At 34.9% G+C, this 22,291-nt stretch overlaps 4 protein-coding genes across 28 annotated transcripts in view; 2 read left to right on the top strand and 2 right to left on the bottom strand.

Moving 5' to 3' along the window:
* LOC126874414 (leucine-rich repeat flightless-interacting protein 2) overlaps window positions 1-22,291 on the bottom strand; it is a 69,466-nt gene that overhangs the window by 1,340 nt on the left and 45,835 nt on the right. Inside the window, exons 1-9 of one of the 6 annotated variants that reach the window (XM_050636443.1) lie at window positions 3,164-3,546; window positions 2,625-2,896; window positions 1,986-2,172; window positions 1,362-1,488; window positions 1,146-1,285; window positions 781-1,044; window positions 561-702; window positions 357-482; window positions 30-244 (exon numbers count right to left, since the gene is read on the bottom strand). In XM_050636443.1, coding sequence (XP_050492400.1) covers window positions 30-244; window positions 357-482; window positions 561-702; window positions 781-1,044; window positions 1,146-1,285; window positions 1,362-1,488; window positions 1,986-2,069 — 1,098 coding nt within the window. In that variant the 5' untranslated portion in view covers window positions 2,070-2,172; window positions 2,625-2,896; window positions 3,164-3,546. Of the gene's footprint in view, window positions 1-29; window positions 245-356; window positions 483-560; window positions 703-780; window positions 1,045-1,145; window positions 1,286-1,361; window positions 1,515-1,985; window positions 2,188-2,595; window positions 2,897-3,163; window positions 3,547-22,291 lie in introns of those variants that run through there. The other 5 variants (XM_050636442.1, XM_050636440.1, XM_050636444.1 and 2 more) reach the window with 5 other exon arrangements.
* On the top strand, window positions 4,241-7,788 carry LOC126874413 (dnaJ homolog subfamily C member 1-like). The gene is made up of 7 exons (XM_050636439.1): window positions 4,241-4,644; window positions 4,727-4,828; window positions 5,474-5,692; window positions 5,766-6,010; window positions 6,111-6,405; window positions 6,478-6,696; window positions 6,769-7,788. The coding sequence occupies exons 1-7, from the start codon at window positions 4,495-4,497 to the stop codon at window positions 6,832-6,834; spliced, it is 1,296 nt and encodes a 431-aa protein (XP_050492396.1). The 5' UTR covers window positions 4,241-4,494; the 3' UTR covers window positions 6,835-7,788.
* Window positions 7,695-12,845, bottom strand: LOC126874404 (ATP-dependent RNA helicase DHX8). Of its 2 annotated transcripts, XM_050636421.1 has the most exons (13): window positions 12,646-12,845; window positions 12,213-12,339; window positions 11,929-12,014; window positions 11,102-11,848; window positions 10,787-11,028; window positions 10,405-10,709; window positions 9,895-10,324; window positions 9,573-9,831; window positions 9,013-9,503; window positions 8,591-8,923; window positions 8,327-8,530; window positions 8,070-8,250; window positions 7,695-7,997 (listed from the first exon to the last, which is right to left on the bottom strand). In XM_050636421.1, the coding sequence occupies exons 2-13, from the start codon at window positions 12,304-12,306 to the stop codon at window positions 7,776-7,778; spliced, it is 3,594 nt and encodes a 1,197-aa protein (XP_050492378.1). In that variant the 5' UTR covers window positions 12,307-12,339; window positions 12,646-12,845; the 3' UTR covers window positions 7,695-7,775. The 2 variants fall into 2 exon arrangements, with proteins under 2 accessions (XP_050492378.1, XP_050492377.1); XM_050636420.1 differs by lacking the exon at window positions 12,646-12,845 and having other exon boundaries at window positions 12,213-12,571.
* LOC126874402 (basement membrane-specific heparan sulfate proteoglycan core protein-like) overlaps window positions 13,461-22,291 on the top strand; it is a 196,933-nt gene continuing 188,102 nt past the window's right edge. For 18 of the 19 annotated variants that reach the window (XM_050636404.1, XM_050636399.1, XM_050636406.1 and 15 more), the window contains exon 1: window positions 14,255-14,362. In XM_050636404.1, the coding sequence (XP_050492361.1) occupies window positions 14,270-14,362 (93 nt within the window). In that variant the 5' untranslated portion in view covers window positions 14,255-14,269. Of the gene's footprint in view, window positions 13,561-14,244; window positions 14,363-22,291 lie in introns of those variants that run through there. The other variant, XM_050636385.1, reaches the window with a different exon arrangement.

Raw genomic sequence — 22,291 nt, 5'->3', positions numbered from 1 at the left:
ATTAAAATTCGCAGAGAGTTTTCGCTTACTTCTCTTTGTAACTTTCTCTTTTCTACTTTCAGTTCATCCTCCGCTTTTTCAGATGCCTCTGCTGCTGACTTATAACGTATTACTTGACTTTCTAGCCTGGCTACAGTAGCTTGCAAAGTAGACATATCTTGTTCAGCTTTTTGAAGCTTGAACTTGTAATCAGCCAAAAGCTTGTTTGCTTCACGTTGCACATCTTCGGAGTCTGATAAGCAACCTAGAAGAAACAATTAATGAAATATAATTATAGATACACTAAACAATATAAAAGGAAATTTTATAATATGCTATAATATAAGTACGGTGTACTTTATAGTAGGTATACAAACCTAATACTGAACCAGGCGATCTTTCGGACCTAATACGATTTCTTGTCTCCTCTAGTTCCAATCTAAGATGTCGTATCTCATCTTGCAATTCTTTTTTTTCAGAAGCAAATTTTCTCAGCCGGACATCTATGATTTATGATAAAACATTCTCTCATATATCTTTTTATTTCAAAAATATTCTTTATCTTTTATAATTGCGCATACCTAGTGAACCCTTTCCAGCGTTTTGCAATAATTCTGCTGCTTCTGTACTGACTAGTACTCTTCGTCTTGGACGTGGACCGTTCTCAATTTCATTATCTTCGTTTTCACTTCCTTCATCGTCGACAATAACTAAACCGTTTTCCTAAAATAATTTTAGTTTTTAATTACAGAATTAAAATAAAAAGTACGACATATTTATTTGAGATTATCGCTTACTTACTTGTATAAGCGCATCTCTTTCTATTAATTGTGCATGGCATACATCTAACTCGTCTTTCAATGTTTGACTGAGTCTTTTTAACTGCTCAGATTCGCGATTCTTTTCTCTAAGTTCCCTACGAAGTTGTGCAACTGTCTCCTCTAGTTCCTCCAATTTGTCTTTCAATAGATCGACTTGATAAGCATACGAAGATTTTTCATTGTCTAACTGAGCATTGGCTATCATCGCCTTTCTAAATTTTTCTTCAAATTCTTTCAATTCTAACTACAAAGGAAAAATTCGGAGGAAGGCTTGTACATATTTAAATAAACGAACACATGGTGTTTTTTATCCTAATATGAATTGCAAGATAAAAATATTAGTACCCTGAGGTCTCTGCTTAGGCCAGCATCTTCCAGTGAATCTTCGGAAGATCTTCGACTGGATTGGAAATTGTTAGAATTCGTGAGGAGGCGCGACGACCTCACAGAATCAGGTGTTACTCTCATTGTTCTATTCACATCAGCTGAAAAATTGCGAAAATAATGTGTTTTATTTCGTTTCTAACATTCTATGTAGAATTAATTTTTTTGGATAGATACCTGAACACATGTCGTACACCCTATCTGCATTTTCCTCTGCCTCTTTCTGTTGTCTTTCTAACTCCCGCATTCGTATTTCTCTAGCTTCCGCTCTTGCCTGTCTTCTAGCAGCTAATCTAGCTTCTGCCTGAAAGTATGTACGGTAAATCCATCCTGTTACCAAAAACATAGTTTCACATTCAATTTATTATTAACACATTGACACATGATATAGAAACACTGTATTAGACACATGATATTAAAAATAACATGCGAGATCCTGATATCAATTTAGATCAACAAATACTTACTTTAATTTAGTCACAATTAAAAGATAAAATATTAATTAGAATAATACTTGTGACATGTACTATATATAATATCTCACTTATTTAGTAATTGTCTCTACACATTCTTGTTTACAGATAAACTTATCAAGGAAGATATAAACCCCACCTACTACAAACATGCACACATTTAAGTACCGAAGGTCAAGCACACTTATAGCAACAATACTATCTTATTTTATTTCCTGTTAAGGCAACGAATACAGTTTTGAAATAATATAACAATTATAAAGTTCTTAATATCATCTTTTTCATAAACTCCACTCTGTTACATTATTATAAAATAATCAAGCCATACCTCCTTGGCTATCTGATCGAGAGCCTGATCCTCTGCTGAATGTCGTGCGGTTGTCCGCCTACGTCCAGCTATAGCAGACTCCATTTCAGTATTCAATGCTTTAATATATGTATTTTGCTTGAATATCAGGCAGACTTTTGCTAGGCAGATCCACGTCCTTCACCGTACAAGAAGACAAACCACCACACTAAAGGACAAAGGGACAATATGCTAGAGCTAGAAATATGTGAGCATGATTTAAAGCATGATTAATAGACGCATTATGACCAATTGAATATACTGTACAGATGGGAGAATGATGTTTGCAATGCAACCAGACATAAATGAAGCGTTAACGTTCAAACATTGCAAGGATATTCATTCGTAATAACAACTCATTCTGATAATGCCTTAACTGTTGCAAAGAATAATTTAGTGGTGTTACAGACTGCTAATAATTACTCATTATGCAACAAAAATGCTTTATATGTAGACAATGACGACGAATAGATAATGGAACGGTTATCACTCTGAATATTTTAAACGACTCAAAAGGAAAAATTACTGAATATCGATATTCAAAAATTAGAAAATTTTGAAACTAGAGGCTGCAAAAGGAGAAACTTCGTACTTTTTCAACGAATTATAGGTTAACAATACCCGGCGACATGTGAAGGTTCAAAATAGAATTGTAAAAAGAATCTAGCACAGGTAAAAACGGTCTTCCGTCGTTCTAACGTTACAACGTTTTCACGCTAAGAATAACATCTCCATAGTGGGATCTAATAATGTATTTGTTCGGATCACTTTTATTGTGCTATAACGCGTCAAATGATTCCCCCATAAAAAAATCGCGTTCGTCGTTAAGTCAGTGACGACGACGACGACGACGACGAAGACGACAACAACGAATGAGACACAGGATCACGAATCTAGAACAGAAACGAAATAAAGAGTCTGGCAATCGAGTTCGTACGTTCAACAATATATATTAAATAGACTTGCACACCCACACATAACGTCAGTCCGAATACATGCAAATAAGACCTTACTGTAGTCGTCAATCGTCTTTTTTTTTCTCTCTCTCTCTCTTTCTCCCTCTCTTTCTCTCTCTCTCTTTTTCTTTCGATTTCTTTTTTCTCTCTGTACAACTACGACTTCTCCTAAATGTTAAAAATCCTATGGTTAAAGGGACTTACGACGCGAGAAACGCTGTCAGCCAGCGGATAGGCGCATCTTTTTCTCAAAGGAGCCGCATGCAAAAATAAACTGGAGGACACTATAAATACAATCAATGGAAATCGGAAGAGTGAGCCACGATGACCATCTGCGGCCAGGGAATTAACTCGGTGCGGTTTCCGTTCAGTTGATTCACGGTTCCATGGAATTTTCCAAGTTATCGTTGCAAATTAAGCTCACGCGACTTCACGGTCAAACCTTCTACCTCCTATAGGCGAAAGCTTGTAAAAACAGTGCGTGCAGTCGCACTTAAATATAGCGGAAGACACATTTTTCGATCGAATAGCCTGGATGGTGATGCATGCGAATGCAAAAGCACACTGTGCGCCGCGCCTCGAATCACCGAAATTGGTGGAGTCATCTGTATATTATAGCGCTAACGTTAGTATTCCTATCGGCAATACAGTCTCTTACAAATCGTAATCTTGCTTATCTTAAGCAAATTTGTTGTACATATTGTTCTAGGTACGCAAGATTAAATGAATTATTTGGTTTAATATGCAGAAGAAACTTGTCTAAACTAATCCTTTTCATACAACCAGTTCAATAAATTTGACTTCATCTTTTATATCAGCATGGACATTTCTATATACATATATTATATAGGTAACTTATAAACCGTAATCTTGCTTATCTTAAGCAACTTTGTTGCACATATTGTTCCAGGTAATCAAGATTAAACGGATTACTTGCATTAACACATGGAACAAAATTACTTAAAATAATCCTTTTCATACAATCAGTTTGTTGAATTTAATCTTTAATTATTCTCTCACATGTTATATAGCACATTTTTAGATGAATGAATTTGAGTATTAATAGACAGTTTGAGTTGTGAAATTGAAGATGATGTTTCAAAAGGTTCTATAATTTTGTTTCAATGTAAAATTTTGGATACAGAATCAGAAATGATTTAAAAAACTAAAAATCTTTTATAGGTAACCTCGATTGATAAAGTAGATTGACGATCATAAAATCGCGAATTGAAAATAAGCCTTTGGTTAAGTGCAACAGATACACTAACACAAGTTCAAATTCTATTTTTTCCTATATATCGTCAGTCGTCGACGCGTTTAATACACACGGCCTACGTTTCCATAATCTAACCTCACTTGAATTTGCGATGTGGCACTTAGCATTTTAACATATTTCATACTTTGGTTAGCGGAAGATCGATTTAATTCGAGTGAAATAATGATTATAGCATAGTGTTTCAGTGACTAATGCGCTAGAATAAAAAAGGAGGAACTTTTCAACGGATATGAATGTACATACTTAGCGAATAAAAAAAATGAGAGTGTCATTATTACTGATCTTTCGAATTTTATACTTTTTCGATGTATATGGTGTCACAAATGCTTGGGACAATGACGAATTGGAAGTATTTGATGTTGTCGAGGAGGTCAATCAAAATTTCTACGAAGTGCTTGGTGTCCCCCAGGTTTATCTCGTTTTTTATTGTCCTTATTTACATAATTAATTTTCTAAATGAAAAACAAATAGTTGATGAATTAATTTTTCAGGTCGCAAATGCTTCGGAAATTAAAAAAGCTTTCAGACGATTGTCACTGCAGTTGCATCCGGATAAAAATCCTGCAGAAGATGCAGAACAGCAGTTTAGGAAAGTAAGTAACAGATCGTCTTAATTCTGAAATAAACATTTCGAATGATAAAGGACAAAAAATGCCTAATTTCTACTCCTTTGGGTACCTAAAATTCTAATTCATCATCCTATGAGTCCTATAAGTATCATAAAAATACAATCATTCATGGCAAATATGGTGTGAAAGTTAGAAAATATAGATGAAGTTAACAGTATGTTCTGATACACAATAAATATATTCCAACTTATTTTAGAAGTTATAATATAATTAGAACCATATTTTATGGAATATTTTGATCATAATACGTTATCTTAAATAGTTGTATTTTATTACAATTAATTAGCAATTTAAGCAATATGTTTTTTCATACTATATAAATATTGACTTCCTTCTACAAAATACTATTTGAATTTTTGTACTTCTTGCATTAATTTCAAAATTGTGATCACTTAAAGTTAGAAAAATTCAATTTACTTTTTGAGGCAATGTCAACTTCATCTACAGTTTTTACAACTTTCCCATCACATTTGCTATAAATAATTATATTTTTATGATACCTGATTTGTACTTAGATACTTTATATAAAAAATGATGCCTGATTAGAATTTTCAGTGTCTGAAGGGAAATAAATTTAGTATTTTTTCACCACCCTCCTCTCATTTCCAGTTAGTCGCTGTTTATGATATTCTGAAAGATCCTGCGAAACGTCAGCGATACGACAATGTTCTAGTTAATGGATTGCCAAACTGGCGATCAGCCGTGTATTATTACCGCCATGTGCGGAAAATGGGACTTGTAGAATTAGGAATAATTTTATTTTTACTGATTACCATCGGACAATATGTAGTTGCGTGGGCCGCATATTTCGAGAAAAGATATACATATGTATGTAAGAAAAACTACTCAAAACTAATGGAAGTTAAATTGCTTTGCCTATTTATCATAATGTATGTTGCAGGAACAAGTTTTGGGCAGTAAACTTCAGAAAATGCAAAAAAAGAATAAGAAAGGGAAGATGGATGTGCCGGATTTGGCAGACATTTTGGAGAAAATTCCTACACCAACTATTTGGAACACTCTCCCGTTTCAATTTCCAAGATGGATAATAGCTTTTACGTTGTCCATACCTGATATCGTGCGTGTAATGAATACTATACTGGAAGAAAGAAAACGTAGGAAAAAGCAAAAAGAAGAAGAAGCATTGTGAGTAAAGCTATGATATTCAAATGAAACGTATTATTTGCCACCAAACATTTTCCTTCCATTAGGTATGCTTAGAATTTATTTATACGACCTGTTTCAGAATGCAAGAAAACGAACAACCAGAACCAGAATTCACATCTCGTACGAGGAGACGCAGAACTGGTTTCACTCCGCAAGAAAGAAGCGGTAATGGCGTTAAAGAGGTGTTTAAGAAAGATCAAACGAATCACGTTTATCAGAAACCTGCTGTTTCTGGAGGATTATGGACTGATGATGACATACTAGAATTAATAAAACTCGTGAAGAAGTATCCCAGTGGTACATCAGAGAGGTGGGATAAAATTGCAGACGCGATGAACCGTACAGTTACCGAAGTTACACATATGGCGAAAAAGGTTATTTTCTAATCTGTTTTTTATAGATTCTAATTCTAACTTCTTGATGAATAATTTTTTGGTACTTGCTAGATAAAAGACGAAGGATTAAAACCCGGTTCGTCTACAGAGGAGACTGTTATAGAAGAACGTTCAAAAAAGATAAAGACTCGTGCCGAGAATGTAGAAAGCGTTAGCGAATGGAGTCAAGAACAACAAAGAGCTCTAGAAGCGGCTCTTATAAAATATCCTAAAGGCACATCAATAGATAGATGGGAGAAAATCGCAAAATGCGTTGAAGGAAAGAGCAAGGTATCGTATATAGATATATTACAACGAATTTTTCAAACGTATGTTTAATATAATCGATATTGCGTTCCAAAGGATGAATGCCAAGCAAGGTATAGACAATTGGTGGAATTAGTCAAAAAGAAACAACATACTCAATAGCCTGCCATGTACAAGATGTTCCTTCGACAAAAAGTATAGTCCAATGCCAATCAAGTCCAAAAAAGAAAAATGAAAGAAAAACATAATTTTCGATCTTAAGATGATACATATTTCACAGCTGTTGTACAAGCTTTACAAAGTGAATTAAAGATTTCTTAAAAGTACTCTTATACAAGGATGACGCATTAAGAATAATTAAGAAAAAAAAGAAACTTTATACACGAAAAAGAACAATTACTCCTACATCATTTTATTATTAAATGTTTGTGGAGAATGTATTTATTTAATAAATTTAATAACTAATTCAGAGGAAAAGACTGACAAGAGATATGATAATTAAATACTTTCCTGTTCTCTGAGACTGATACGCCGTATCGTTTTAGCTTTGAAAACAAATTGTAAAAAGTAATCATGCCAAAGTGTATAACACATTTTAATTTACCATTAATATAACTTACATATATAGATGAACTATATTAATATAGTCGATATTAGACTCTGAAAACTAAGTTACTTGTATTGTACTTGTTAAAACTAGTACAAACAAATTCCGTCTTAAATATTTTTCGAGATCTAACCCAGGAGTTATACTATAAAGTAAAACAGTGGGCCCTGTTCTTGCATTATGAGTGTAAATATTTAAAAGGCTATAAATTTGCAATGGACGAGATAATTGCCCACGAATTATTCTGCGTAATTTACTTTACTTAAGAAATTATAAATACATATAAGCATAGAGAACTACTATTATAATTTCAACGTCGAACATATTTTATAATTGTCTAAATGGAAAGCAACATTTTGTGTAACTAATATTTAATTTTGTATCATACGCAAAGAAGTGAAGTGAAGAAAACAACTAGTATATCCGAGCTATTTATTGGTTAGTTTTTAAATAATGACTGTACAAAATACTATTTACAGATTGTATAATAAACATTTTAATTACGTCTTCTTCGAACCCTTGATATTCGCCAAGCGTTCGGTTCTTCGTACTTATTATAAAGTGGTTCCAATCTTTGGTTCTTCTTAAACTTGCTAAGTTTGGTCGGATCGCTAAATTTGAAAAATGCTGGCGCAAACTCTACTAACCATTTTGGATCTATAGTTGTCACTTCCCTCATGTATTCTTTTGTAGTTTGGACCAATTCATGATAAATTACCTATAGAAAATGAAAGAAAAAATTGGTCATATGTATCTTTTATAATTACGTTTCTAACCTTCATTGACTTACCCATTCCGGTTGTCTGTTAAATAACGCGCTACTTGGATGAATGTAGACAACTTGGCTATCTACCAAGGTTCTATATCCTTCTTGAGGATCTTTCTTTGCAGCGTTTCTGAAGAAACCAGAACAAACAGCTTTCTGAATTCTTACAGTGTTTTTACCCGCAGATACTACGTCCAATTTGTGTCTGATAAACCAAATAAATAATTAGTTTATCTTATTAGATATTAAAAAATTGTATTTACAAATAAACTGACAATTACCTGTCCATTATACCTAATAGTTGTTTCCGAACATCCTGAGCGCGTTTTAAAGTTCTAATTTGCACAAAATTTTCATAACACCATGCATTACTAAATTTATTATTTCTCCAGGAGTTATAAACTGCCAACAGAGTTAAATGATCGCCCTCCGGTTGGTTGAATTTTGCTTTCTTTTGATCTGCTAAAGCTTGCTTATCTTTTGGTCTAGAAAAATTACAAAAATTAAACGTTCTTTCGCGATTCTCGTCCGATAACATTTCTTACCTGTAGAAGACGTTCTGAACAGATAACATGCTGACGATGGTCAATATCTCATCAGAGCATTGAAGATGTACGCTCATAATAAGCATTTTAGATAAATTAGGTTCTAGAGGAAACTCTGCCATCCTTCTTCCTAATCTGGTTAACAAACCTTCGTTATCTAATGCACTTAAGCTGTGTAGAGATTCCAAAGCCATAATCAGCGATTCGACAGGTGGAGCATCCATAAAATCAAAGTGTAATAGATCATTGATGCCCATAGTCTTTAATTGTAATACCGTGGTTGCTAAATTAGTACGTTGGATTTCTGGAACCGGCGTCGGAAGCATTTCGTCCCTAGAAAGAATTATAATTAAATAGTTTATTTGTTGCATATTTTCAAATACAGAGTATTTCAAAGTATTTGTAAATTTTAAGCCAAATACCTATAAGCCCTTTCAGTATAAAGTCTATAACATTTTCCTGGACCAGTTCTGCCAGCCCTCCCTGCTCTTTGTTTCGCAGCTGCTTGACTTATTGGTGTTACTATAAGACTATCCATTCCAGTTTTAGAATTATAGACCTTCTGTTTCACAAATCCTGGATCAACCACGTAATAAATTCCATCGATAGTCAAACTAGTTTCCGCTATATTGGTGGCTATTACCACTTTTCTGGAACCAGGTGGAGCTGGTTCAAATATTCTCGTCTGCATCTCCGAAGGAAGCGCCGAATACACGGGCAAAATGATTAACTCTGGAACATCAGGACCTAAAGATTTCATACGTTCGTATAAAATTTCACAAGCTGTGTCGATTTCTTCTTGACCAGTTAGGAATAGAAGTATGTCTCCTGGAGGTTCTCTCAAATGTATCTGCATTACTGTTATCAGTGCGGCATCCAGATAGTCTGTTTCTGGTTCTTTGGTGTACATGACCTGTTTAAAATAATTTCAATTAATACTTTCAGTTATAAAAACTTTTAAACATAGATTTGAATCACTTACTTCAACTTCGAATGTTCTACCAGGAATAGTGAAGATCGGTGCTTCAAAAAAGTATTGTGAAAATTTGACAGCATCCAAAGTTGCACTTGTAACGATTAGCTTTAAATCTGGCCTCCTCCCTACAGCTTGTTTCAGTAATCCAAAAAGAACGTCCGTGTGAATGGTACGTTCATGTGCCTCATCCAACATAATTACAGAGTATGTCTTCAAATCCAAATCCATGAGACATTCTCTTAGCAACATACCATCAGTCATATACCTACAAAATTGAACATTAATATTGAATATTTGTATCTATGCAACTGAAGAACGTATTACTTACTTTATGTTGGTTTCTGGACCAGTACAGTCTTCAAAACGAATCGTGTAGCCAACTTCTTGTCCTAAACGACAACCGAATTCTTCCGCCACTCTTTTGGCAACTGACATGGCAGCCACTCTTCTAGGTTGAGTACAGCCGATCTTTCCACGGGCTGTGAACCCTGCTTCTGCTAAATACTGTGTAATTTGCGTGGTCTTTCCTGACCCTGTTTCTCCAATTACGATTAAAATTTGATTATCCGTCACAGCTTTAACTAAATCATCTCTGAGTTTATATATTGGTAAGCTCTGACGCTGTTCAAGAAGAGTTAAATTTGTTTTCTTTCCAAAGGAAGACTTTTTTCCTCCTATCACGTGTTTCTTCCACTCGGGCAAATCTTGTGTTTGAAGGCCGATTCCACGCATGTTCGCAGCTAATGTTCTACTTTCAGCTATACAATTTATAAAACTGTATTGTTAAAGTATTTTATATTAAAAAGTTTTTAAGTGTACGTAGAAATAAAAAAATTACCTTCTGGTAGAGGGTCAATCCAATTTTTGTTCAGACCTGTTGGAACAGAATCCATTTCCTGTTCTCTTTGCAACATTTTTTGTTCCCTCCTTTCCTTTGCTAAAGCACTCTGCATCATTGCAGCTTGCGCTAAAGAACCATCAGGATTTTTTACTATACGAACAGGACTTAAGTCTCCAAGAGCTCTTCCGTGGCCATGTAAAAATGGTGGCTCTTCTTCCACTAACTCTATTTCAACGTCTTCCTCTTCATCATCTTCTCGTGGGAGGATTCCCGTTTCGGTATCGAATTCTGGCAATTCACTCCTATAGAAAAAGGTAAAGTTCAAACAATGAAGTTACTACATCAAGAAATTTAATTATTTAATTAATTTTAGTAATACCTATCGATACAAGATGCGGCAAGCATTTGTTTAATTTCCCACTTTTCTGGAGAAGACAATCTCTGCACACGTTTTCTAGAATAAGTTTCGTCTTCGTCCCAATTACCCTGGAGTTCTAACAAGGAAGTAGGCCTATCTGGATTTCTCAAATGTTTCTCATCTTCTTCAGTTTTGGTAACAGCCACAACAGGATTTAGATCCCTGCCGGTTTCCTGATCAACATCCTTCATACTTAAAGAAACCTATTAAAACTCAATTAGTAAAGCCCTAAATCTATTTAAAAATATATTTACTTCATTTTATAAGTTTGTATACCTTTTGTCCACCAATATTGAGGACTTTCACGAGCACCTTCTGACCCCTAGATACTACATCGCTAGCACTGGCGACTCTTCCTTCTCTTCTTAATTGTGAGATATGAACAAGCCCTTCCCACCTTCGTTTCAAACCCTCCAATTGAACAAAACAACCAAAAGGTACGATATTAGCTACTTTGCCTGAATAGATCTTGCCTACTTCTGGATCCATGGAAAGTTCTTCTACAGATCGCGATCTAGATCGATCAAGTTTATTGGAATATTTGTCCCTATGAAATTTTCTGTCTCGTGATCTAGATCTTTTACGATCTCTGGACCTGTGACGTCTTCTATCTCTGGATCTTGAACGATCTCGTGACCTTGAACGGGATCTAGACCTATGCCTTCTGTCTCTGCGACCTGATGAACGTGATCTGTGTCTTCTTCTATCTCTTGATCTACTTCTTCTTGTGTGTTTGTTCTTCTTATCATTATTATCGATTGATTGGTTCTCTTTCTTGCTATCTTCTTTGTTAGATTTTTTTGATGGTGCTAGTTCCTCCAAACTTGCCATAGCACTGCTGACTATATCATCGTCTTTGAGTTCTTTTTCATCCACAATTTTTGGTTCCTCGTTTGGCAGTGCTAGGGCAGGGAATTTTTGAGCTAGTTCATCTTGCTTTGTCGGAGGTTTCAATGATTTCTCCTCCAATTTAGTTGGCTTCATATGTTGTATTATTCTTAGCAAATTGGCCATAAAAGATTCCTAAATGAATAATTGAACGTTACAATGCAGCTAGATAAAGGAACAAAGGGATAAAAGGATAAGCTTCATAAATTACTTACAGAAAATTCAGCACCATTTTCAATGAGAACTTTTTTAAATTTATCAAATGTATCATTTTTCTCTGCCAAATGGATTATGAATTCAGCTGTAGGAGAGAGAATATAATTTATAATTATAATAATGTAATATAATTAATAATTAAATATAGTTTATATATAATCTAGTCAACAACAAAATGTAAACAATGAGAGACTTTATGAGAATTAAGAGAACATAGGATATGTTTGTATTAGAGTAACAAAATCTGTGTTTTTATTAATATAAATAAAATTATATTCCATACCCAAATCTTTGTCATTTAGCCCTAAATGATTTTCCAATTCCGTGCATATTTTCGAAACCAAAGACAGGTGTTCGAGCTTTGCAACTTCATCCATTTTCGTGCTTTCACTTATCTGCTTATACCAATACTAAGTATTTGAAACAAATAAATTAATACATGATATTGGAAATTTCAATTCAAACCATTCTTTCGTGAAATTATGCTTGGAATCAATGTACATGCGTTATGAAGCATAAAATTTGCCATAAAAACATTACGGAAGCATTTGGAACTATGTTATTATCATTATTATGCAGGAAATGTCTTTAACAAGTGTCAGTAATAAAAAAATTTTGTTGTAGGAAATAACTTTAACACTTATCAGTAACAAAATATTTTAGCTGCAGAAAATAAACTGAACATGTATTACCAGAGAGAAAATGAAAATGCTTACGCTTATGAGCAGTTCTGGTTGTTCTCGGAATAGTACTCTGACATAAAGGAACCACAGCCGAATATACAACTATCGTATTCTTAGTCAATGCTCTAACTTAAAATTTAAATACATAGATTCTTGTATATGTCAGCGTACAACCAAACAGGGCAGATCTCTAATTTTATAGATTCTTGTATATGCTAGCGTTTGACGCCTTCAGGATACAACACCTGTACTATGAAACAACTAGAACTACGGGTGTAAACACTCTTATTTCTTCTCTAGTATTATATATGTGCATTTCCTTTTTTTATCATAATTTTGCTCTTAATTCTTGACGACTATTCTAAATGATTAATTATTAAAAATTTTTAATAATAATAACTATTCTATTAAATAAATACATTCATAAAACATGGTAGAATAATCTTTCTCACTTTTTTCTTTTAATTATTGTATGTTTTAATTATTTATTAATAATATATATATATTAATAACAGTATGAATATTTAAATAATATATCGTAGTGTTACTTTTACTATAGCCTACTTTACTATACCATATTTTATTTAATAATAGATAGTTATAAGACACGAAAATTTTCCGTTAAGAGCATAATTTTATTCGCAATTGGCAATGAACATTACCTTAAATATGTTGTTTATTTAACAATTTAATTAATTTGACCATTTGATTAGATTGAATTATCGCGCGCTCATATGGAAGGAAGTCCGTTCCTATTGGCAGAAAATATTGCGAACTCAAACCGAGCGCTCCTATTGGCGGAGGCTATATTAAAGTCTCCACGATTGGTAATTCAGGATTAGTATTGAAATTCGTGGAGCCAGTGTACGTCGCGTCACATCGTCATTATTAGTATCTTAATTTCGATTTTATCATCATTTTTACGCTTCTAACAGCATCATCAGAATAGTACGTTTTTATTTATTCACTTATCAATTATCATTTTTAGTAAAATTAAGTAGCTTTCCGAAATTTCTTTGTACTTTTATCGTTGATTGTATATTTGACGATTAGAGTCATCGATACTTTATATTACTTGCCTCTGAAGCGTAATTTGAATTCTATTATTGATTTATTTTGCTATAATTTGTTCAAATATTATAAGTTATTGGTTTTTTGTACATTTACTTGAAATTGTTGGTTTTCCTTTGTATATATTATTCGCTGATGAAAGACTAGCAGTTTACAGCACTGAGGCTATGGGAGATTCATAATCGATAATTTAAATCGATACAAAAACGACGCTGCAGATGATTAATAATCAATTTCTTGACTTCTTATGCAGATTTGGTAATGATTGAGTTATTATAACAAAGGCAGACGTATGCACATGTTTATTTTCGTTTTTTATTGGACCAATACTAATCTTTGCTACACAATTGCTATACAGCAGTGTAGAAATAACTTATTAAGTGTATGAAAGCTTTGAATACTATATTCCAATTATGTAGTTAAATATTTGTGCATACGTTTTGCTTCAATTATTATCGAATGAAGTGCAACTTTTCAATTATTAGAATACCAATTTTTATCTTTATTTTATATGGACAAACAACGTAAGAACAAATTGTGATATTGAATATTTTATTACAGATTGTTTGTAACCTGCACTTGTGCCATGGGTTTCGATGGTTCCTGTTTGATGACGTCATTGATAATGACTTTCTGGACTATGACGATCAGCATCGATGACAGGTTCTTCGCATCTGTGGTGAGTCGCATGTATTTTTGTTCCTCCGGTCACTCAATCATGGCGTAGGACGAAAGGTTCGAATCGGCACGAGTGATTGGTTGTATTACGTAGAATTTTTTGCGAGCACAGTGACCGCGGGTATTTATTATACTCGTGAGTAGTAACATTTCTTTTTTCTGTGTGTTATTTATTAGTTGAGGATAGGTCTTCTTGCACATCGCGTTTTTGTATTATATTATTTGTTTTTATATTAATAGTATTAATATAATGATTCACTATAATTACTTCTAAAATCAGAATATACTAAAAATGTATATTTGCAGAAGCCAAATAACCATACAAATATACGTATATAAATGAGATGTGAATATTTGAATAAATGAGATAAGTGTCGGAATGACAACTGAATATTTCGTGGAGAAGTCGGATATCCTCCGACTTCGTTGCATTAAAAATGGAAATTATTTTTATTAATTGTTTGGCTTTTATATTTGTATTTGAGTATTAATTTAAAAAATAGAAAGATATCGAAGCTTAGTCCTTCCGTACAAAAATGTCTTGAATTTTATGCGCAAGAAGAAATTTCGCGACAGGCAGATCTCGGAATCGAAGCAACAAGTTTTCTGTACTGCTTTCATACTTTTCAAATTGTGCTTCGACGAAGGGATCGCCTGAGGTTGTTGGCATTAGTATCTTATCTTGATTCAATTATTAAATAAATTTCTTAATCCGTCTATTCTTTCTTTCAATATTAAAGTTTCAATAATTTGTTAGAGTTTAGAGTCAATTATTTGAGCGAATAATTATGTTATATTGCTTTTTATGAACACATTCGATATTAGAATTCTGGTAATTCATTAAATTAATAAAGTAGAGTATACAGTGATAATAATTATAATAAATAAAATTTGAAATTGCAAAATGAAGAACGATTAGCCCGTTAAATACAAAATAGATGCATAAATATCATTTTTAGTTAGGATTTTCAGGTTTAACCCCTTCCGTATTCGTTGCCAGGACCTCACTCACGTGCCCAGGTGCTACGTGGGTGAGAGAAAGGCAACGGGTACGATGACCATTGACAAATTTATAACAATTTCTAAGCGATTGACGATGCGTTAGTGTATCGTGAACGACGTACTTTCCACATTGTGCGTGTGGTTAGGCTGTGGAATTGCGTCGTTTTAGCTATTATTCCGTTCATTATAAATTTAAAGATGATAATGATAATAACTGTCTATCGTTTCTTTGAATTATGGATATTTATACGAATTACAATCAACAAGTCACAGGACTTACTTTTATCGTGTTGTTAGTAATGGTCGCTAACTTTCGTCAGTCGATTTCAGCAAAATGGTACGTACATTAGAGTGTGCAAGTTGTGTGTCAAACTCGGGTGTCGGAGGTGTCCCGGGACGTCCTCTCTAGTGTAGGTTCTTGCGCCCGAGTGGTATGTGTGAGAATCGTGGAGTGAGTGCGTTGGTGTGGTCTTTCTCTGGTCGGGTAGGCTCATTCTCGCGTGTCCAATCTATTTCAGGAAAGGTAATTTGAAAAATGGATGGCGAAGCCTGGCACGGGGCAGAATGCCACGTCTCTGGCATAGTTGATCGATTTTTCGATTTTCGCGATCGTGGTCGCGAGTAGGTTTCGAAACGAGCGTTTATGTATTGCTCGAGCACGCACATGCGAACGGACAGCGATCGCTCTGATCGTTGTTCATCCATATGCATTTGGGCCAGCTTCCGCGATTTATATTTTTATTTCACCTTTATAAGTTATTTTTTGGTTTGCGATTTAGAAAGTCTCGAGCCTAGATGTAAGTTTCAGCGGGCATCGCGCCCGAAGAAAGAAGAGGCTATGAGCCGAAGAGGCCCGGCAAACTGCCACTCAAGAGGGCAACTACTAATGGCTGCCCATCCTCTGGGTCATCCAGATACAGAGCATGGAAAGTCATTCTTGTTACTATTTTGTCACTGTGCTCGTCTTTAGTATTTGTAGTAGTATTAGTTGTAATTTGTTTGTTGCCGACGTATATGTCGGCCCATCCTCATTTGGGCTAGTCGCGGTATTTGCATTATGTTGCGATGAAAAAATGATCGCGTTTGCTTTAGTGTTACGAATTGTAAAATGTCGCGATTGTTTTCAGTATTTTCGATCGTGAATTGCTAGAACTTATTAAAGCGTAAAATTAGAGTTTCTCGCGTTTCGTTTTACTTAAAGTTAAATTAAAGCGATGTTAATTTTGGATTAATTTCGTAGTACCACGGTTTCTGATTATCGATTATAATTGAAGTAGCTTTTATTCAATCTAGTAATAGTAACTTACATTAAATCCGCTTTAAGAATTAGCGTTGCGATGTATTTCATCGGGATTGCTTTCATAATTTTTTCGATTAGCGTTGCGTTGACGAATGATCGCGTTCTTGTAAGTAGCGTTGCGTCTATAAAATGCCCAAAATGTTCCACTGGAATTGTGGAAGCCTATCCCCGTTTCTGGATCACCTGAAGCAGCTAAGACAGTTGCACAGAGGTGGTCGTGCATCAGCAGCTTCGAACGTGGCTGCACTTGGATATCTCGGTATTAGAGTTACGTATGTTGAAATATGAGTGCACAGATTAGTGTTTATTAGCGTTGCGTGACTAATGAACACATGCATGGTGTGTGCTTTCGCGAATTTTGCATTTCTTTCTATCTCTTTTTTTTGTCAAAATTAAATTAAATATAATTGCAAATGTAATAAAACACTCTTCGCGGTTTATTTTGAGAAGATTTTATTTTATGATTACGGATTTAGTAAATTAGCGTTGCGAAATAGAAAAATGTTCCACTCATATACAAGAATAGCATTTGAAATTACAAAATACGTAATATGAGCTAATTGGCTGCAATCGCTATTATGTTTTTATGGGAATGTAATTACATACATAGCTAGGAATCGATCTAATTTCAGTAATAATTCCAAATTGTAGGTGGTACAACAGAACCTTTGTATTTTTGAACGATCGTTATTACAGTAATTCGTCTGTAGCAGATGTAGCGATATGACGATAGAGTGCGCCAGTCATATGTTACCATCGCGATATAAAGATAGGGCGTGGGAGCGAGCTGAAGCAATGATACGAGAATAGAAAGAGAACGCTGCATAGAACTTTCTTCTATTCTTGTCTAATAACGCATGCATGCCGATGCCGCTCGTTAATCGGTGTTACACTACATATTTACGAATGTGCATGCGTTACTAAGCAAGGACAGAAGGGATATTTATGCAACGTTCTCTTTTTATTCCTAAATCGCTTTTCCAGCACGATATCTTTGTATCTTTATGATTTTGCGGTGACACAACCATAGAATCACAGAAAATACTTTTTCGAAACAAATTTTAAGTGGTATTTTAAGTAAGGAGGGCGCCTCTTTACATGGCCTTTCAACTGTTTTATCGACAGCAAAATTCTCATAATTCTTAATTTGCCGTCACTGATTTACAAAGATGATCGAAATGACAAGTTCGTAGATCCCGTTAATTTACTTAACTCTTTAATCCGATTTTTCTATCTCCTCGCTACTGTTTCACAAAATATATTCCAAACTGCTTCGTTCTACATTCTACGTTATTCCGTTCCTTCGGATAACAAATTCTTCCATGCAATCATTTAATACTCTGACAGTCACACATTTCGGCCTAGATCTTATTGCCAACTGCTAGTACGTTTCACTCAGTCTATTATTGTATATTATGATACACGATGATTATCACGAGAAAATTGCATCGACTCTATCTTCGTTATTAATTTTCTATCGTATCGTGTGTTAATTTATTTTTTACACTTATACATTGTATTGTACAAGTCTATTTACTTTGTACATCGGAAAAATAGCGAAAATCCAACGGTTGTTGGTGCATTTCAGGATTCATACATAATTGAAAGGGAATGTCAATGGACATTTCATAATTTCATAATTTCTAAGAAATACTTACTAAACACTCAAGCGTTATTTTTAATGATCGAATGACTTGTATGCGTTTCGATCTCAATTGAATCAAGTATGATCTAATAGTTACTTATCTGAAGTATGATTTAATAGTGACTTATCTAAAGTGTGATTCAGTAAGAGGATGAGGAAAACCAGAACGAAGAACAAATAATAGTGGGTGTAAATTAACTCACTGTTAATGTTACCGCACTTATTCTCTCACAGATGTTAAGTACAAGTTGTAAGCCTGACACTTATCATAGTCGTATAACGTAAACGTAATTTATCGTAAGTTTGTAAAGTGAACGTAACTTAATATGGACATGACGCGGTGGTAATTCATTACAGGCATGGCTGTTTAAAAAGAAGAGGGAGAAAAAGAAAGTCGGGTAGAGGCTTGTATCTAAAAGACTGGAAATAGCTGGTCTTCCGATCAAATAAAAGGAGTGGAGCCGGCGTCTAAAAACTACCGAAGGGTACACGCGATCGAAGAATTCAGCTGTCAGACTATAAATCGCCGAGCTTTCTTTGTATTCAGGAAATTTATTTCAACATTTTTCCCTTCGTACCGGCTAACTTGCTTTATATTCGTGGCGAATATCTTCCTCCGATCTTGTCCACGCGTATGCGCTTTCGTCAACAAGAGTACTTCACTTTCCTCCCCTTGTCACTCGGTACTCCTCTAATTGACATGCATCACGTTTTTTGGAATAATTCGCCAACCTATATACGAGCCAAATCCAACGCTAGAAACTGAGGATTTCGATGCATTTATGGGAAATTGAAAGACGCGAAGGTACACAGGGCGCAGCGAAATCAAACCTCCGGTTTCTAAATTTGATTTCACATTTCATTTAGAATTTATTCATTTAATTTCAATTTTATTTATTTTCATTTATCGGTTAATCGGGTAAAGGGAAAGTTAATCGTACGGGCAAAAAGGTGTAAACTGGAGACAGGTATAATATTCTACCTTTTAACGCTCGTGTCTTTTTCGTCCTAACGCGGCAAAAGTGATCAGGTTTGTTTCTTCATTAGATTTGTTTTCTTCGTTAGAATTATGATATCTATCGCTGCTGATTAATGTCCTACGTTTCGAACATAGTAAAGTGAAAATCGGGGCGTAGGGTGCGAAGGAACGATAGTTGTGCTCATGGACACGGAAAATAGGATTCTTTATTAGCGTAAGCAATTAATAGCCGGTAATATGTTCTGTACGATATAATATAAAGCACGGGGCAGCACATAGCCAGACGCTATAGTTTTCCCAATAACATCTTGTTTCTTTATGTCTGCATTCTTCTGTACCGTCTCTTTTGTATCGCCACAGACAACGCAGAGTCGGCTGGGAGCCTCTTTCTTTTCGGTTGGTGGAATATAATTAGGACAATGTCCTTTGACTAATCTTTGTGGTTTTACTTGTAGCGCAGGTCGGCGTTTTCCCTTTTCACAATGTAACAGTAGTTTCGAATAATTTCCTCGCTTAGGATTTTACAGAAATCTAAATGATTCTTTATCCTCCTATTTTTTTCCTTTTCTTTTTTTGATATAATACACAGAATTCCTGGCGCATATATTTTATCGAAAAAATAGAAAAATTTATTTTTGTATTATTCTTCGTCGATGGTTTTAATTGTTAATGGTGAAATTTGCATGTTCGATATTTGTCACTGATGTACGATGTTCCATGTCACTGATTTTCACGAACATGTCGATGCTAAGAAGACTTTCGGATGTATTTGCCTCTCGCACAATTATATTATTTCGCACAAGCTGCGAGAATTTTGGCCACAATTCGTAGCGCGGAAATTCTTCAAACTTATCATTATTTATGTATCCACATATACAATGAGAAGTACGGAGAACGGAAAATATAGAACGCAGTTCTACTATTTCACGATAATATGTACGTTGCTTATTTTAACGCGCAGACTAAACAAATAATTGCTAATGGCATATCTATTGCTGCTTGAGTTCCACTCGGACTTGCACGCTTTGAACGATCCGCCGCGTCTAAGGCAGATTTGGCTACGAGCTTTAAGGCGCTTTAAAACACGTTCGTCGCCCAGTGTGATTCGGCCAAGTTTCCTGCGGGGGGAACGTAAATAGAGCGACATTCGTTGTTTATCGCCTTCGATTCATTGTAATGAAAAGATTATTTAGTTCTGAAATGGAGAAAGCGATAAGCTTTCCAGCTAAAGTATTCCGAGGGATCTCATGGCAAATATCTCAGATCTTTCGTTTAGTCGAGAAGCATACTTGTGATTTTTTCATCCTCAAAATGTTCAGTAAACAGCGTGAAAATATATTTGAAAGTGAGGAGAGTAGTGATGACGAAGTCTACAACTATTGTTCGAGGTGCCTAAGGATGAGCCTAAATGTGTTTGGAATGTTTTAAGAAATACCATGCGATATAGAATAATGTAATATATTATCCAGAATATAAATTAATTAAAAGTATGGTATAACGTGTTTTTAATATTTTTATGTTGTATATCCTATATAACAAGATATAACAAGATGAGCGTCACCTATACTTTGGTGACGGGCCCCCCATGGAAGTACACCCGTCACATAGATATGGGTGACGTGGCGACGAACGTGTTAAAACACTATGTAAGAACAGGTGTTCGGTTTTATTAGAATCTTTGCTAGAAGATAGGCGAAGAAATGAAATTGGCTTGTAACATTAGTGTTGAGCTTTTATATCTCGAAATAGAGAGAGCAAACGCGTGTATGAGTGTATTAGGTTGGCAACTAAGTGATTGCGGATTTCGTCATTACCACCTAATGACAAAATCTGCAACCACTTAGTTGCCAACCCAATAATAGAGACACAAGAAGATGTAGAGTTTTCCTAGAAGTGAGATCGTAAGCAACAGACACCAATGTTGAAATTAGCATACGTATTGATCGTTGATCAAAATATGACTTACATCTATGTGTTTGCCCGTCCTTCAGAGGTTTATTTATTATTTAGTCGTTGTAAATGTGTGCGAAGGTTTGATTTCTTTTATTGCATTCGTAACTCGTATATCGTGACACAGATTCTTATTAGCAGATTGGCTAAAAAAGATGTTTCTTCATCGACACGAGCTTTCTCGTAGATTCTCTGTTAATTAGGTACATTTGCCAGATTGTCTTAACACTGAGCCTATCAGAGACCGGATCAAATGATCGGTTTCGAAATTTATTTTAAAATTCTACATTCATCGATATTTGTTCTTCCAACTTTATGTGAATTCTTGTATCAGCCGATTTCTCAATATTTGTTAATATAAGAAAGCTTTGAGAAGCGTGTGCCTGTAACGTGCCGAAAAAAGTAACCGACGACGAGTATAATCGTCAGACACAGGGTATCTACAGTTCCTATAACATAAAAATCACTGTTTCTATCTTCTAATTTCATTACTGCAATTTACCGCAATTACTAAATTGCAATTTAAACATCAAATTCTAGCTACCTTTTACGCATGACGTGTATTCTCGTCGAAAACAGCTAACTGGTCAAAGGTACAATACAAACAAAATTCTATCGAGCAACCTGTGACACGCTTGTTTCTTGAAACGATACAAAATATATTCCAAAAACGTGGTCTAATTTCGATCGCAGGTAAAACGGTATCTATATATCACATAACGATCTTGGAGGGTAAATAGACGGGCAGTTCGATCCTCGCGAATAATCTGTTGCTCGCGGTTCGACATGAATTAGCGCGACTGTTCTTTCATTCTTTTTCTTTTTTTCCTTTGCTATGATTAACAGACAGGCTGTTATAATTACACCGTCTATGCTGGTCCAGGATGCATCTCGTTGGTGAAAACGCGGGCGGATACGCGTGAGGCGAGGTTGACCCGTTTAAAAAAGATCACCCTCGCATCTGTTGCTGAGCGCAACAGATCCTCCAGTTGGACGAAGAGGTCGTGTCAAGCGAGACAAGGAGGGAATACGCGTCGGCGAAAGCACGCGGTTC

The sequence above is a fragment of the Bombus huntii genome, chromosome 16 (genome assembly GCF_024542735.1).
Source record: "Bombus huntii isolate Logan2020A chromosome 16, iyBomHunt1.1, whole genome shotgun sequence".
Taxonomy (NCBI): Eukaryota; Metazoa; Arthropoda; class Insecta; order Hymenoptera; family Apidae; genus Bombus; species Bombus huntii.
Note: the sequence above shows the minus strand (reverse complement) of the source record. Positions and strands in the feature narration are given on the sequence as shown.

What these genes read in the sequence shown, in the direction of transcription:
- LOC126874413 (XM_050636439.1), top strand. Translation starts at nt 4,495, where the DNA reads ATGAGAGTGTCATTATTACTGATCTTTCGAATTTTATACTTTTTCGAT. An exon ending in AAGTGCTTGGTGTCCCCCAG is followed by an intron (nt 4,645 to 4,726) that starts GTTTATCTCGTT and finishes TTAATTTTTCAG; the next exon opens with GTCGCAAATGCTTCGGAAAT. An exon ending in TTACACATATGGCGAAAAAG is followed by an intron (nt 6,406 to 6,477) that starts GTTATTTTCTAA and finishes GGTACTTGCTAG; the next exon opens with ATAAAAGACGAAGGATTAAA.
- LOC126874404 (XM_050636421.1), bottom strand. Translation starts at nt 12,306, where the DNA reads ATGGATGAAGTTGCAAAGCTCGAACACCTGTCTTTGGTTTCGAAAATA. An exon ending in TCAATATTGGTGGACAAAAG is followed by an intron (nt 11,029 to 11,101) that starts GTATACAAACTT and finishes GAGTTTTAATAG; the next exon opens with GTTTCTTTAAGTATGAAGGA. An exon ending in TATACTGAAAGGGCTTATAG is followed by an intron (nt 8,924 to 9,012) that starts GTATTTGGCTTA and finishes AATTCTTTCTAG; the next exon opens with GGACGAAATGCTTCCGACGC.